The sequence below is a fragment of the Saccostrea echinata genome, unplaced genomic scaffold, assembly GCF_033153115.1.
Source record: "Saccostrea echinata isolate AGI-Se365-2 ecotype Australia unplaced genomic scaffold, CSIRO_AGI_Sech_v1 ptg000009l, whole genome shotgun sequence".
In the NCBI taxonomy this organism is placed as follows: Eukaryota; Metazoa; Mollusca; class Bivalvia; order Ostreida; family Ostreidae; genus Saccostrea; species Saccostrea echinata.
Window position 1 is genome coordinate 34,641,657 of NW_026889758.1, and position 12,601 is coordinate 34,654,257.

Here is a 12,601-nt window from a genome sequence, read left to right on the forward strand (position 1 = left end):
TTAAAATATGGCTTAAATTCACTCATGTGGAAAATCTAGGTCAGATCCAGAATCCGAAGCAGGTTAGTTAGTGTACATCCCTAGATGCATCATCCATGCAAGTTTGGTCCAGGTAGGGCTTATAGTGTCTTGGGAATGGACCTGCTCCAAAAAAATTAACCTGGTCACTCATCTGGAAAATCTAGGTCAGACCCAGCATCTGAAACAAGTGTGGTAGTGTCCATCCCTAGATGCTTCATCAATGCAAGTTTGGTCCAGGTAGGGCTTATAGTTCCTTAGGAAATGACCTGCTCCAAAAACTTTAACCTGGTCACTCATCAGGAAAATCTAGGTCAGATCCAGTATCTGAAGCAAGTGTGGTAGTGTCCATCCCAAGATGTATCATCCATGCAAGTTTGGTCAAGGTAAGGCTTATAATTACTTGGGAATAGACCTGCTCCAAAAACATTAACCTGGTCACTCATCTGGAAAATCTGGGTCAGATCAAGAATCCGAAGCAAGTGTGGTAGTGTCCATCCCTAGATGCTTCATCAATGCAAGTTTGGTCCAGGTAGGGCTTATAGTTAGGTACCTGCTCCAAAATCTTTAACCTTGGTCACTTGTCTGGAAAATCTAGGTCAGATCCAGCATCTGAAGCAAGTGTGGTAGTGTCCATCCCAAGATGCATCATCCTCGCAAGTTTGGTCAAGGTAAGGCTTATAATACTTGGGAATAGACCTGCTCCAAAAACTTTAATCTGGTCACTCATCTGGAAAATCTAGGTCAGATCAAGAATCCGAAGCAAGTGTGGTAGTGTCCATCCCTAGAGGTATCATCCATGCAAGTTTGGTCCAGGTAGGGCTTATAGTTCCTTGGCAATGGACCTGCTCCAAAAACTTTAACCTGGTCACTCATCAGGAAAATCTAAGTTAGATCCAGCATCCGAAGCAAGTGTGGTAATGTCCATCCCTAGATGCATCATCCTCGCAAGTTTGGTCCAGGTAGGGCTTATAGTTACTTGAGAATGGACTTGCTCCTAAAACTTTAACCGGAACGCCGACGCTAACGCCAACGCCCGGGGGTATAGCATAAGCTCATCTCTACTTCGTCGAGGTGAGCTTAAAATGTTAAACTTAGGTCAAAGGTGAACACAAAGTTAACAAGTTTTTAACAAAGATGAATTGGTCCCAACAATATGAACAGTAAATGTATCACTGTATGGAGTTTAATAAATAATGTACACTAAATGCAAAATGAGTAAATGTGAGGTGAAAATAAAGATCAAACAGAAGGTAAAGGCACAGTCGAACTGCTCCAACAAATACGAGGGGCATTTCAAAAGTTCTGGCAACTGGTATATAAAATTTTAACTACTTTACGGATTAAAATGACTCTGATACCACTGTAAAGCTTAGACAAATATGCATTAGTAGTGACGTCATTTTACATTCAAAATGACGTATAGGTCTGCTAAAATGATGTCATAATTAGGTATACTCTGTATGCTGGGCGTAAAAATGACTGATAAGGAGAACAATTTTTTTGTTGAGCAAAGAGCATATTGCAAAATTCGCTCATTGCTTGGCTTTACGGCAACAGAAATAAAAGCCGATTTAAATGTAGTATATAGAGAGCATGCTCTTTCATATCGAGCAATAGCAAGATGGGTAGTTCAATTTAAAGAGGGTAGAAAATCAATTGAAGAAGACCCCCGTTCAGGGCGTCCAGTTTGTGCATATGGCGAAAAAGAAATCGTCGCTGTTCAAAATAGCTGATGATGCTAGATATACAGTTGAGGATATAGCAGACTCAACTAACATTAATTCGTCAGCAGTTTTTCGTATTTTAAAGGAAAACTTAAAGCTTAGGAAAGTTTGTGCTAGATGGGTGCCGCATCTTCTCTCGGAAGAGCAAAAGCGCATCCGGGTAGAAATGGCTTCACAGTTACTAACAATTTATGAAGATTGTGACCAAAGGCGAATAAATGAGATTGTAACTGGTGATGAAACATGGATATATTTTTTTGAACCGGAAACTAAGCTCAATAATAAAGTTTGGATCGGTGAAAATGATACAAGGCCTCAAACTGCACGCAGAAACCGGTCTGTCCGGAGAGTAATGTACGCCTTATTTTTTGATTCTAAAGGCCCTGTTGCTCAAGTTCCAGATCCAGAACACAGCGGTGTTACTGGTCAATTTTATGCAGAGAATGTCTTGTCTCAGGTTGTAGAGCACTATAAAACGACCCGACCAACAACCAGTACTAGAGGAATAAAGCTCCTCCATGACAACGCACCTGCCCATAGACCAGAGGTAGTAACCAAATATTTAAAGGAAAATGGTATTGCCGTTTTACCACATCCACCCTACAGTCCAAACCTAGCTCCATGCGATTTTTGGTTGAATGCCGTTATCAAAGAAGCCCTCCGAGGACGGCGATTTGAAAGTCGTCATGCAGTCAGAAGTGCCGTATTCCAGTGTATGAAGCGTATACCGAAAGAGGACTATAGGGCAGCATTTTCCACGTGGATTTCAAGACTGAAAGAGTGTGTCCAGGTCAACGGGGACTATTTTGAGGGATTGATATAATTTAATTTATGATAATGACGCTCATTAATTTACCGCACACCAGTTGCCGTAACTTTTGAAATGCCCCTCGTATGTCTTTTGTTCATGAAGTCTGATAAAAAATATCTTGGATAGATTCTTCGAAAATGAGCTGATTGTAAATCAGACAAACTGACAGATCAAGACCAACCTTAAGAAAACTGCATTATCAGAGTCTTGCTATTAAGCTTTAAAAAGTTAATACCTAAGTGACTTAAAATGTACCTGGAGTAAATGATTTTCTTTGCTTTGCATTCTCATTGTATTGGAAGGTTTCGTAAAGGATGGAGAGTATCTCCAGACAGGTTTTGCATCTCTGGTAGCTGGAACCAGGAACCAGGTTATCTATACACAAAGTGTGCAGCCATTCCACAAACTGCAGGGACACATCTGGGCAACAAGGTATAAACATTTAAAAATGATGATCAATTGCATATGCAGATCATCATTCTTAGACATAAAACAATCAATGCTTACCTTATTTACATGTACATTCTCAACTTCCTGACAAATGAAGATATATGCAAATGAAACTTGAAGATTGTCTGTATCATTTTTAAAGTTAAGGTTTTATCATTTCTCCAAGACTCATTTCGATCGAACTTTTTAAAAACAATAAATATTACATCTGTCTATCTATCCTGAGTGTAAAAACATAAATAAATTTCTAGGTCTTTGATTTTTATAATTATTATCAACGTGTATGATAATTAAAAAAAAAGAAAAAACCTTCCTACCTTCCCACCTTGAAAAATGTGGGTTGGAGTACATCAATTAAATTCTTTTTAATGATGGCCAAAATCCATAACAACAAAGGTACAATTTGTAAATTGGACAGACCTTACCTAGAGCATCCAAGTTCCCTGACTTAAAGTGACTTTTGAGAACCACAGTAGACAGCCCTTACCTAGAGTGTCTAAGTTCCCAGACTTTATGAGAGCCACAGTAGATAGTCCTTACCTAGAGTACTGATTTTATGAAAACCACAGTAGATAGCCCTTACCTAGAGTGCCCAAGTTCCCTGACTTTATGAGGGCCACAGATCCATCTCTAACTCTGATCAGAAGTCTTTTCAGATGAGCTGCCAAGTGTTGTCTAAATGGAGCTGAGTCTATTTTCAAATTAAGTGGAAGAATTTCTCGGAGAAGTTTGTCTTCTGTCTTTGATAATGGCTCTGTATCAAAGAAATGTTTCCACAGTCATTGAATGGATATTTATAAATGATTATTCAATAGACAGTTAAAAGCTTCCATTGCATGCACTGATATTTCTACTGCAGCAATTTAAATTGAATTCCTATACGCCACATGGCCTAAAGGCACCTATATATTTTAGTATTAAAATCAGTTTTAGAAATTATAACCGTGGGCAAAACAAGTGAATCAAGTAATTCTGAAGAGCCAAGTTCAAAGAATTTTAGTTTTCATTCAAAGTGCAATAAAAATTAATTATTGCCTCATCCTCCCCCCTTCCAATGAAATTTTACCTGATTTTTTGTGGCATATACACAGTAATCCTAAAGCCTCTGATCTGATTTCATCCTGACATGAATACAGTCCCTCTCGTATCAAGTCTTCTCCCTAATAAAAAGAAATAGTAAATCATATACAGCTAATACATACTTATAAAACTATAACATACAGAGTAATATTTAATATTAATTAATATACCTGTAAAGTGGACACTTGTGTTGCCCTTATCACCTTTGACACAGATAAATAGGCCAACAGCAGCCATGTTCTTTCAGCTGTTGTGTTTTTCAGCATTTTCTCCAGCTTGTTCTGGATATGAGAGCCTAGGTGTGGTGCTGTCTTAGTGGTAGAAGAAATCCAGTACTGGTTGACATTGTTTCTCTGAAGTCTGAAATAAATTCAAAAATTTTGAGGTATTAGTCTTTAATTATGTTATTCAACATTTGCATCACATAGCAACAAAACTCCTACCAATCTATTTATCACTATTAGAACTGTATCAGAGAAAAGAAAATCCTACCACGATGCTGCTTTGCAAAAATGCACAGATACATTTGACATGTATAACCCACTATTGCTGAGCTTTTGAGCAAGTGTGATAATGTAACTGACCAGAATCTGCTTATTATTTCTAGATTTTTCTGAGGTTTATGCATAGCCTACAGATTTCTGCTCTTTAGTCCAGTCAGGAGAGTGGGCCACCACGTCTCTTCCCACACTGCTATCAGTTCCTCTTCTGTTGTCCTCCTCCTGAGATACACATAAATAAAATCCTATTTCACAGTGACACATTGAATAAAATTTGAAATTTTTAAATTTTACATTGTAAGTTCAACACAAAAAAGTATTACTTCAAAAAAGGAAGATTCTTCCATCTACATAGGCAATTGGTATTTACCAACTAATGTTACATAATGTTTATAATTTTCATAAATGTTCTTAACTTCACTTAACTCTGTTACAAGGGTAGGAAGGATAATAAGAGGATGAACCTTTACACAGTTACATGGGTAGGGATGTTAATAAGAAGATGTACCTAACTCATTACAAAGGTATGAAGGATAATAAGAGGTCATACCCTAACTAAATTAAAGGAGTAGGAAGGATAATAAAAAGATATAAATTAACTCAGTCACAGGAGTAGGAAGGATGATAAGAGGATGTACTTTAACTCAGTCACAGGAGTAGGAAGGATAATAAGAGGATGTACACATGTGAGTTAAGGCTAGGTATAGGGGTTTCTATGCAAATGAGCTCATAAAAACGCATAAGAGGTATATTTACTATTCAGAGAAAGTTCTGATTTATTTTCTTATGCATACTTGGTACCCAGGATATGTTATAGCCAGTACACATTGTGACGTCATATTATGACGTCATTGATCTTACCTACTGGAGATAATAAAACACATCAGCAAAACAGCTTCGGCGCAAGGGATTACCTATTTATTTTTACAAAAAAATTGTATAATGCTAAGAAGATTATTCTATAGAATAATAAAACTGCTGCACAAATCCTAGGCATTTTCTCATTTGATCAGAATTTGAGGAAAGTTATACCGGACTGTACATTTTTACCCTTATTCAACATAAAACTTTACAAATAGAAATTATACAACTGAGCTGTTGATATTTGTACAGCAATACCATCAAACTGTGGAATATTTTGCTTCTAAATATACCTTGTTTCAGTTAAATAAAATAGAGCATGCCCTTGCGCCGAAGCATTTTTCTTGATGTCCATTATAATCTTGTGTAGTAAAGAACAATGACGTCATAATATGACGTCATAATGTGTACTGGCTATCTTATGTCCTGGGTACCAAGCATGTATTAAACAATACGTTTTAACTTTCTCTGTATAATAGATATAGTCCTTAGGCATTTTAATTAGTTTCTTTGGATGGAAATGCCTATACCTAGCCTTAATTCACCTGTGCACTTTAACTCAGTCACAGGAGTAGGAAGGCTAATAAGAGGATATACTTTAACTCAGTCATGGGAGTAGGAAGGAAGAGAAGAGGATGTACTTTAACTCAGTTACAGGAGTAGGAAGGCTTATAAGAGGATATACTTTAACTCAGTCACAGGAGTAGGAAGGCTAATAAGAGGATGTACTTTAACTCAGTTACAGGAGTAGGAAGGCTAATAAGAGGATGTACTTTAACTCAGTTACAGGAGTAGGAAGGCTAATAAGAGAATGTGCTTTAACACAGTTACAGGAGTAGGAAGGATAATAAGAGGATGTACTTTAACTCAGTCACAGGAGTAGGAAGGCTAATAAGAGAATGTGCTTTAACACAGTTACAGGAGTAGGAAGGATAATAAGAGGATGTACTTTAACTCAGTTACAGGAGTAGGAAGGATAATAAGAAGATGTACTTTAACTCAGTCATAGGAGAAGGAAGGATGATAAGAGGATGTACTTTAACTCAGCTATAGGAATAGGAAGGATAATAAAAGGATGTTCTTTAACTCAGTCAAAGGAGTAGGAAGGATAATAAAAGGATATACATTAACTCTGTCACAGGAGTAGGAAGGATAATAAGATGATGTACTTTAACTCAGTCATAGGAGAAGGAAGGATGATAAGAGGATATACTTTAACTCAGTTATAGGAATCTAACTGGAAGGATAATAAAAGGATGTTCTTTAACTCAGTCACAGGAGTAGGAATGATGATAAGAGGATGTACTTTAACTCAGTCACAGGAGAAGGAAGGATAATAAGAGGATGTACTTTAACTCAGTCCAGCAGTAAGAAGGATGATAAGAGGATGTACTTTAACTCAATCACAGGAGTAAGAAGGATGAGAAGAGGATGTACTTTAACTCAGTCACAGGAGTAGGAAGGATAATAAGAGGATGTACTTAAACTCAGAGACAGGAGTAGGAATGATGATAAGAGGATGTACTTTAACTCAGTCACAGGAGTAGGAAGGTTAATAAGAGGATGTACTTTAACTCAATCACAGGAGTAAGAAGGATAATAAGAGGATGTTCTTTAACTCAGTCACAGGAGTAGGATTGATAATAAGAGGATGTACATGTACCTTAACTCAGTTACGGATGAAGGAGAGCAGGAGGGATTATAAAAAGGATGTACCTTAACTCAATTACAAGGGTAAGAAAATAATAATAATATTTACCTTAAATCAGTCACAATAGTCCTGTACACATCAGCAGCAGCTGAGGCCAGATAGTTTGTTGTCAGACATTGAAGGAGTTCCTTGGGTAAGTCTGGGTATTCACTTACTATCTGCAGATAAACAAGTAAGTTACAAATGAATCACTGTGACCAGCAAGATTTGGAACATGACATACAGATATATTATGTAACAATTTCATATCATATATATTATATGTATATATAACATATGATTACTGTATATAACAGTTTTAAAATATTTAACATTATATGATACATGTATACTGTAGATTGGCAAATAATCATGATGGTTTTAATTTCACTATGTTAGCGATTTATCATTTTTTTTAAAAAAAACCCAACCATCATCAATGCTATTATTAGTTTTTAAAAATGTTTAAATTTTTATACAATATTTGAATTAATTTCTTGCAGTGTGAAATTAAAACCATCTCAATTGGTACTTTTTGAGAAATCGTGAAATTTTAACACCGTGGAATTAAAATGACTTACAGTATATACAGCGAAGCTTAAGCAATGCATTATACATATACATGTAAGGACTATTAATTTTTCCATTATTCTTTCATACGCTACTAAAATATTTTTTATTAAAATTGTGTATCTTTCTGAAGACAGTATTAATCCAAAATTAACTTCTGGATAAATTCCTAATCACAACTTCTAAACCTATTTATTATTCACAGGTATTGCTCTAACACAAAATGGCCAACGTGCAATATCAGCAAGTTTGTGTCTCTGTCTATCCAGATCTGGAGGGGAAATTCAGGAATTTTTTTTACCATAGCCATGTTTTGATTTGAACTTTGAAAAAATTTTTACCACTATGCTACCTTAATATTCAAAAGAATCAAGTAAAACTTACAAACTGTGATCCTAGGTAAGGCACCAGGGCTGACATCACTTTATATTGGCCCTTAATATACCATGGCACACTCTTCAGCTTCTGGAGGATAGAAGAATAAAATTTATGTGGGTCATTATCATCTTCCATCTTCTTTTCTTTGTGAGCCACCTGCCACACTTCAAACAAGCATTTCAGAGAGTCTGCTGCTAGTTCGGAAACATCGTCAACAGGACTATCCCAATTAAGCCACACAACATCTAGAGTCTTTTTATTTAAACATGAATCAATGAAGTCTTCACTCTGAATCAATTCAGAAGACACTAAATGTAGAAATTTATTGAACCATGTCTGCAGAAGATTAAAGGCATGATATCGTAAAGATATTGGTCCCATGCAGAATTCATGCACCACTGAAAATAATTCCACACAAAATGGCACAGAGTCCTTTGAATGGAATGCTAAACAGATGTCACTTGCACATGCTAGCATTCCTTTAACCATAGCAATAGCACCAAGTCTTAGCTGTAGCAATGAATGTTCTTCAATCTCTCCTTCTGCCATCAGTTCTTCATAAGAAGAAACATGGGATCTGCTACCTGCAAAATTATCCAAAATGATCAATGCTCTACTAATAGTGTTACACATTAATATTGTAAAACAGTAGAAAAGAACATTATGGTATTAATTTTTTTATTAAAAAAAAAATTCTATCTCAACCTGACCCCCATTTCCAAGAAATTTGTACGTCTCTGCAAAATTTTCAATCTGTATTAATATTAATACTAGTGTATACTGAGTTATTTTTGCCCAGTGTCAAGGGTGGAAGGGGTAAAAATAAATAGTCTTGAAAATATCCTGTACACAGTCATTTGCATGTGCATGTAGCTATACTCACTCAATATCACAGCATGTCTGCATGAAAAATTTTTAGGAAGATAAAATGGTATAAACAGCTAAGGTGTCAAAAATCTTGTAGGAAATACTCACCTTGAAATATGTTACTGAATACAGTCCAAAATGTGCCAACTGACAAGTTATTTGTTGGAGCAGATGCTAAAAATATCCCACTGGCTGTCCCAGACAGCATTTTAACATCAGCTGAGAGAATCTGTAGAAACAATTAAATTACAGTTGAACTGTGGAATCTCAAATGCAGTCATGTCCAATACAAGGAATACATTAAAATGATTTGTTGGTCCCAACCCCATTATTAATTTGTGCTTCAACCATGGATATCTGGATTCTGTCTCATCATGTTTGAGACAATGAAGTTTAAGTACATGTATATATATGGAATATTAACAAATACTTGCAATATTGCTGGAACTATGTCTTAACATATAGTATGCTAAAAAGTTAAAATGCTCTATTTTTACAAAAGGAAGCAGGATATGATTCCAATAAATACACTGATTTTTTTAATCCTTTGGAATTTATATCAAGAATAAAGTATATACATGTATGCTGTGTTTTGAAACACCAAACTTCATTTTAAGGAACTCAGATTCAATACCTCTGTGTCCAGTAACTGAAACAAATGAAGCAGAATTTGTTTGAGAATTTGCCAGGTGTTATCCTGATATCCGGTTTTCCATGCTATAAAACACGTAGTAGGACAAGACTGAAAGAGTTGAAGTATGATCTAAAACAAAGAAAAGATAAAACAGTGTTGTAGTATTGAGAAAAAACAATAATGTCAATATATCTAAATGTACTAAAAAGATGTAAAAACAAATGAAAAATTGTAACAAGTGCATTTGTCTGATTTTTAAATGAAATGATTTCATTGCATGAAGCCAATGTAATTAGTGTAATATAAGAAAGTGTCTAAGACTTACCTTGACTAAAGCAGAGATGATGAGTAGGTTCTCCTTGTTAGTACCATCAGTTGTTATTGAACCTCTAGCCTCATTCATCTCCTGGAGAATCCAAGAAAGAACATCCTCCATATTCTGCTCCGCTGTGGCTCTTATGATGTCACTTTGATCTAGAAGACAGGATGCTACAAAAAAATGAAGTGGGGTACTGTATTCAGACTGTGGGGTACTGTATTTAGTACTGTGGGGTACTGTATTCAGTACTGTGGCTCCCTTTTTCTACCTTTAATTTACCTGTTTATCATGTTTTGACATTTTACCTGCAGTGAGTTTCTCTACTCTTGGATGATGCTCATGGATTACTCCCAAGAAAAATTGATTTAGTTCATCTGCAATTCTTTTGGAATTGTCTAGTTTAAATGGCAGTAAAAACTAAAATAAACAAGAGTGATACATGTTTTACCACCTTAGATATCAAATCACTTAAAAAAGTACTTGAAAACAATTTCTTGATAATCTGCACACAGATAATAAATCCATTGTTATTGGTAATTCTACATGGAGTTGACAGTGAGAAATGCAACTGTCTTTACATACAATGCACATGTACATGAACATTAGATTTCTGAAGATGTAACTATTACATGTATATTAAGTATGTACCTTTTCCAATGATCTAGCCAATTTAATGTTCTCAATACAATGGCAGTATAATCTGATGATGACAGCAACAAAATTCTTCACACAAGAATCATTTGTGTTAGCTTTGATTAAAATCTTCCCTTTGTGCACTTCATCCAGGTTTCGTAAAAGTTTATGAACATCATTTGTTCTGTAAAATATGTAAGCAATGAAATTAATTATATATATCAAAGATAAGTTAACTCACCTTGACAAATGTCATCTAGAGCAAATGAATGTAGTGTGCAAGTTTGCTCTGGGTATATTAGTTCATTGTAGAAATATAGGATCTCTCATGGTTTGTGGTTGAATATGATTTTTTATCCAGTAAGTTGTGTGTTTTTTTTCCCTGAATCTTGGCGAGGGAATAAAAACACACAACAAGTTAGATACAAAATTAAATCTGACCACAAATCATGGGAGATTCTTTTTATTGCGTTTTACACATAGTTATTCATGCTTCACATGGTTTTATATATATGTAAATCCACAATATTTGACTTGATCAAATTCACTCTGAAACCAAGCTTTGGATATAAAACAATATCCTATGAGCTATATTCACTGTATAAAGGAGTAAACATGTGATAAAATGAATTATCAGTTTACAGCTTTTTAAGCAACTCTATCCTTCAATGTACCTTTTATTTGAGGAATGCCCAGAATTTTTATAAAATCAGAATTTGAATCTGCACTCATTGGCAAAGTGGACCTTGAGTCAAACACTCAAGTGCTGGTTTAGCTCATCTTCCAAACAGTCACTTTAGATTTATCTTTAATAGTCTAAATATAAACTTTTCTATCTGACCTAAAGAAAACTTCAATATGTTGATCAAAATTTCTATTAGATATCCAAAAAATCTTTGTAAATGAAACAATATTTATATCATGAATTACAAACAAATTTGGTAAAACCAATAAAAGCAATAATCAATTTATCTATTAACTAAACATATTAAGAATGACTTTTTTATACATTAATTTTGTTGCTTGGATGTGAAAGGTAAGGATTTGAATTACTTTATCTCTTTATAGGACATAGGGGCCAAGCTAGACCCAAAGTTTAGGGAGACATCACTTCTCCCTCAGGCAAAATTAGGGAGAAGTTTCTAATTCTAGGCAGACTTAATTCTCAGGATTGACAAACAGATTTTTCAAGTACTTGCCTATGGGCAAGTGCATGCTCAAAATTCACTTGCCCTACCTGAATTGTTACTTGTCCCACCATAAACTATGAAAAGTAGGAAGACAAAATAATCATTACAAGCCCTCATGTGCACTTAAAACTATTATTTTTTTCCTTGAAAAAGTCACTTGCCGTAGGGTAAGTGGTTCATAAAAATTCACTTGCCCATCCCTAATATTCACTAGTTCCAGGCATCGGGCATTTGTCAGCCCCTGCTTCTTAGCAAGGCCCACATTCTATCATTAAACTGAAAAAAAATTTAATTTATACATATTATTGTATATACATGTACCTTAATTCTTTATATTACTGAAACTCCCAAGAATACTCAGACAAAATAGGTGACGATCTTTAACAAATATACCTGGTATAGATTTGATATTTTTCAAATATATGGCATATATAAATACATGTATCTAGAATGAAAAGAAAATTGCACATTTTCAATCTAAATGTTTGTCAACTGATAGGCTTAGGTTTATCAATGTGATTTCATAACTTGCTTATGATGCACGCTTCAGAGCTTGTTATTTATGAGATTCAGTTTTCTCTTTATATCATCTTTCCCTTGGCAAAGTCAAAGTCTTCAAAGTTTGTTTTCAAAAAATTTCTTTTTTTATTTATTTCCTTATTTTTAAGTGAATTTTTGTATTTAGTGGCATGAGTTTAAGGACCCTCTATACACCAGTACAAAATGTTTTTGGAAATTGAGAAAATTATATTGTATATAAGTGTAAGTTTTGAGCTTATCTATATAATTTTCAATATATGGTACATGGCATTTACTCCAAGAAAAATGTTCAAAGACAACAAAGTATGAATGAACAGAAATCACAGAGCATTT

General features: G+C 34.9%; 1 protein-coding gene across 1 annotated transcript in view; it reads right to left on the reverse strand.

Annotated features, from left to right (window-relative positions):
• LOC133182269 (tRNA (32-2'-O)-methyltransferase regulator THADA-like) overlaps positions 1 to 12,601 on the reverse strand; it is a 37,842-nt gene that overhangs the window by 24,614 nt on the left and 627 nt on the right. Inside the window, exons 2-13 of the mRNA XM_061317048.1 lie at positions 10,554 to 10,722; positions 10,211 to 10,322; positions 9,912 to 10,075; positions 9,587 to 9,715; positions 9,061 to 9,181; positions 8,092 to 8,669; positions 7,207 to 7,316; positions 4,722 to 4,808; positions 4,257 to 4,446; positions 4,073 to 4,166; positions 3,590 to 3,760; positions 2,812 to 2,976 (exon numbers count right to left, since the gene is read on the reverse strand). Coding sequence (XP_061173032.1) covers positions 2,812 to 2,976; positions 3,590 to 3,760; positions 4,073 to 4,166; positions 4,257 to 4,446; positions 4,722 to 4,808; positions 7,207 to 7,316; positions 8,092 to 8,669; positions 9,061 to 9,181; positions 9,587 to 9,715; positions 9,912 to 10,075; positions 10,211 to 10,322; positions 10,554 to 10,722 — 2,090 coding nt within the window. The remainder of the gene's footprint in view (positions 1 to 2,811; positions 2,977 to 3,589; positions 3,761 to 4,072; positions 4,167 to 4,256; positions 4,447 to 4,721; positions 4,809 to 7,206; positions 7,317 to 8,091; positions 8,670 to 9,060; positions 9,182 to 9,586; positions 9,716 to 9,911; positions 10,076 to 10,210; positions 10,323 to 10,553; positions 10,723 to 12,601) is intronic.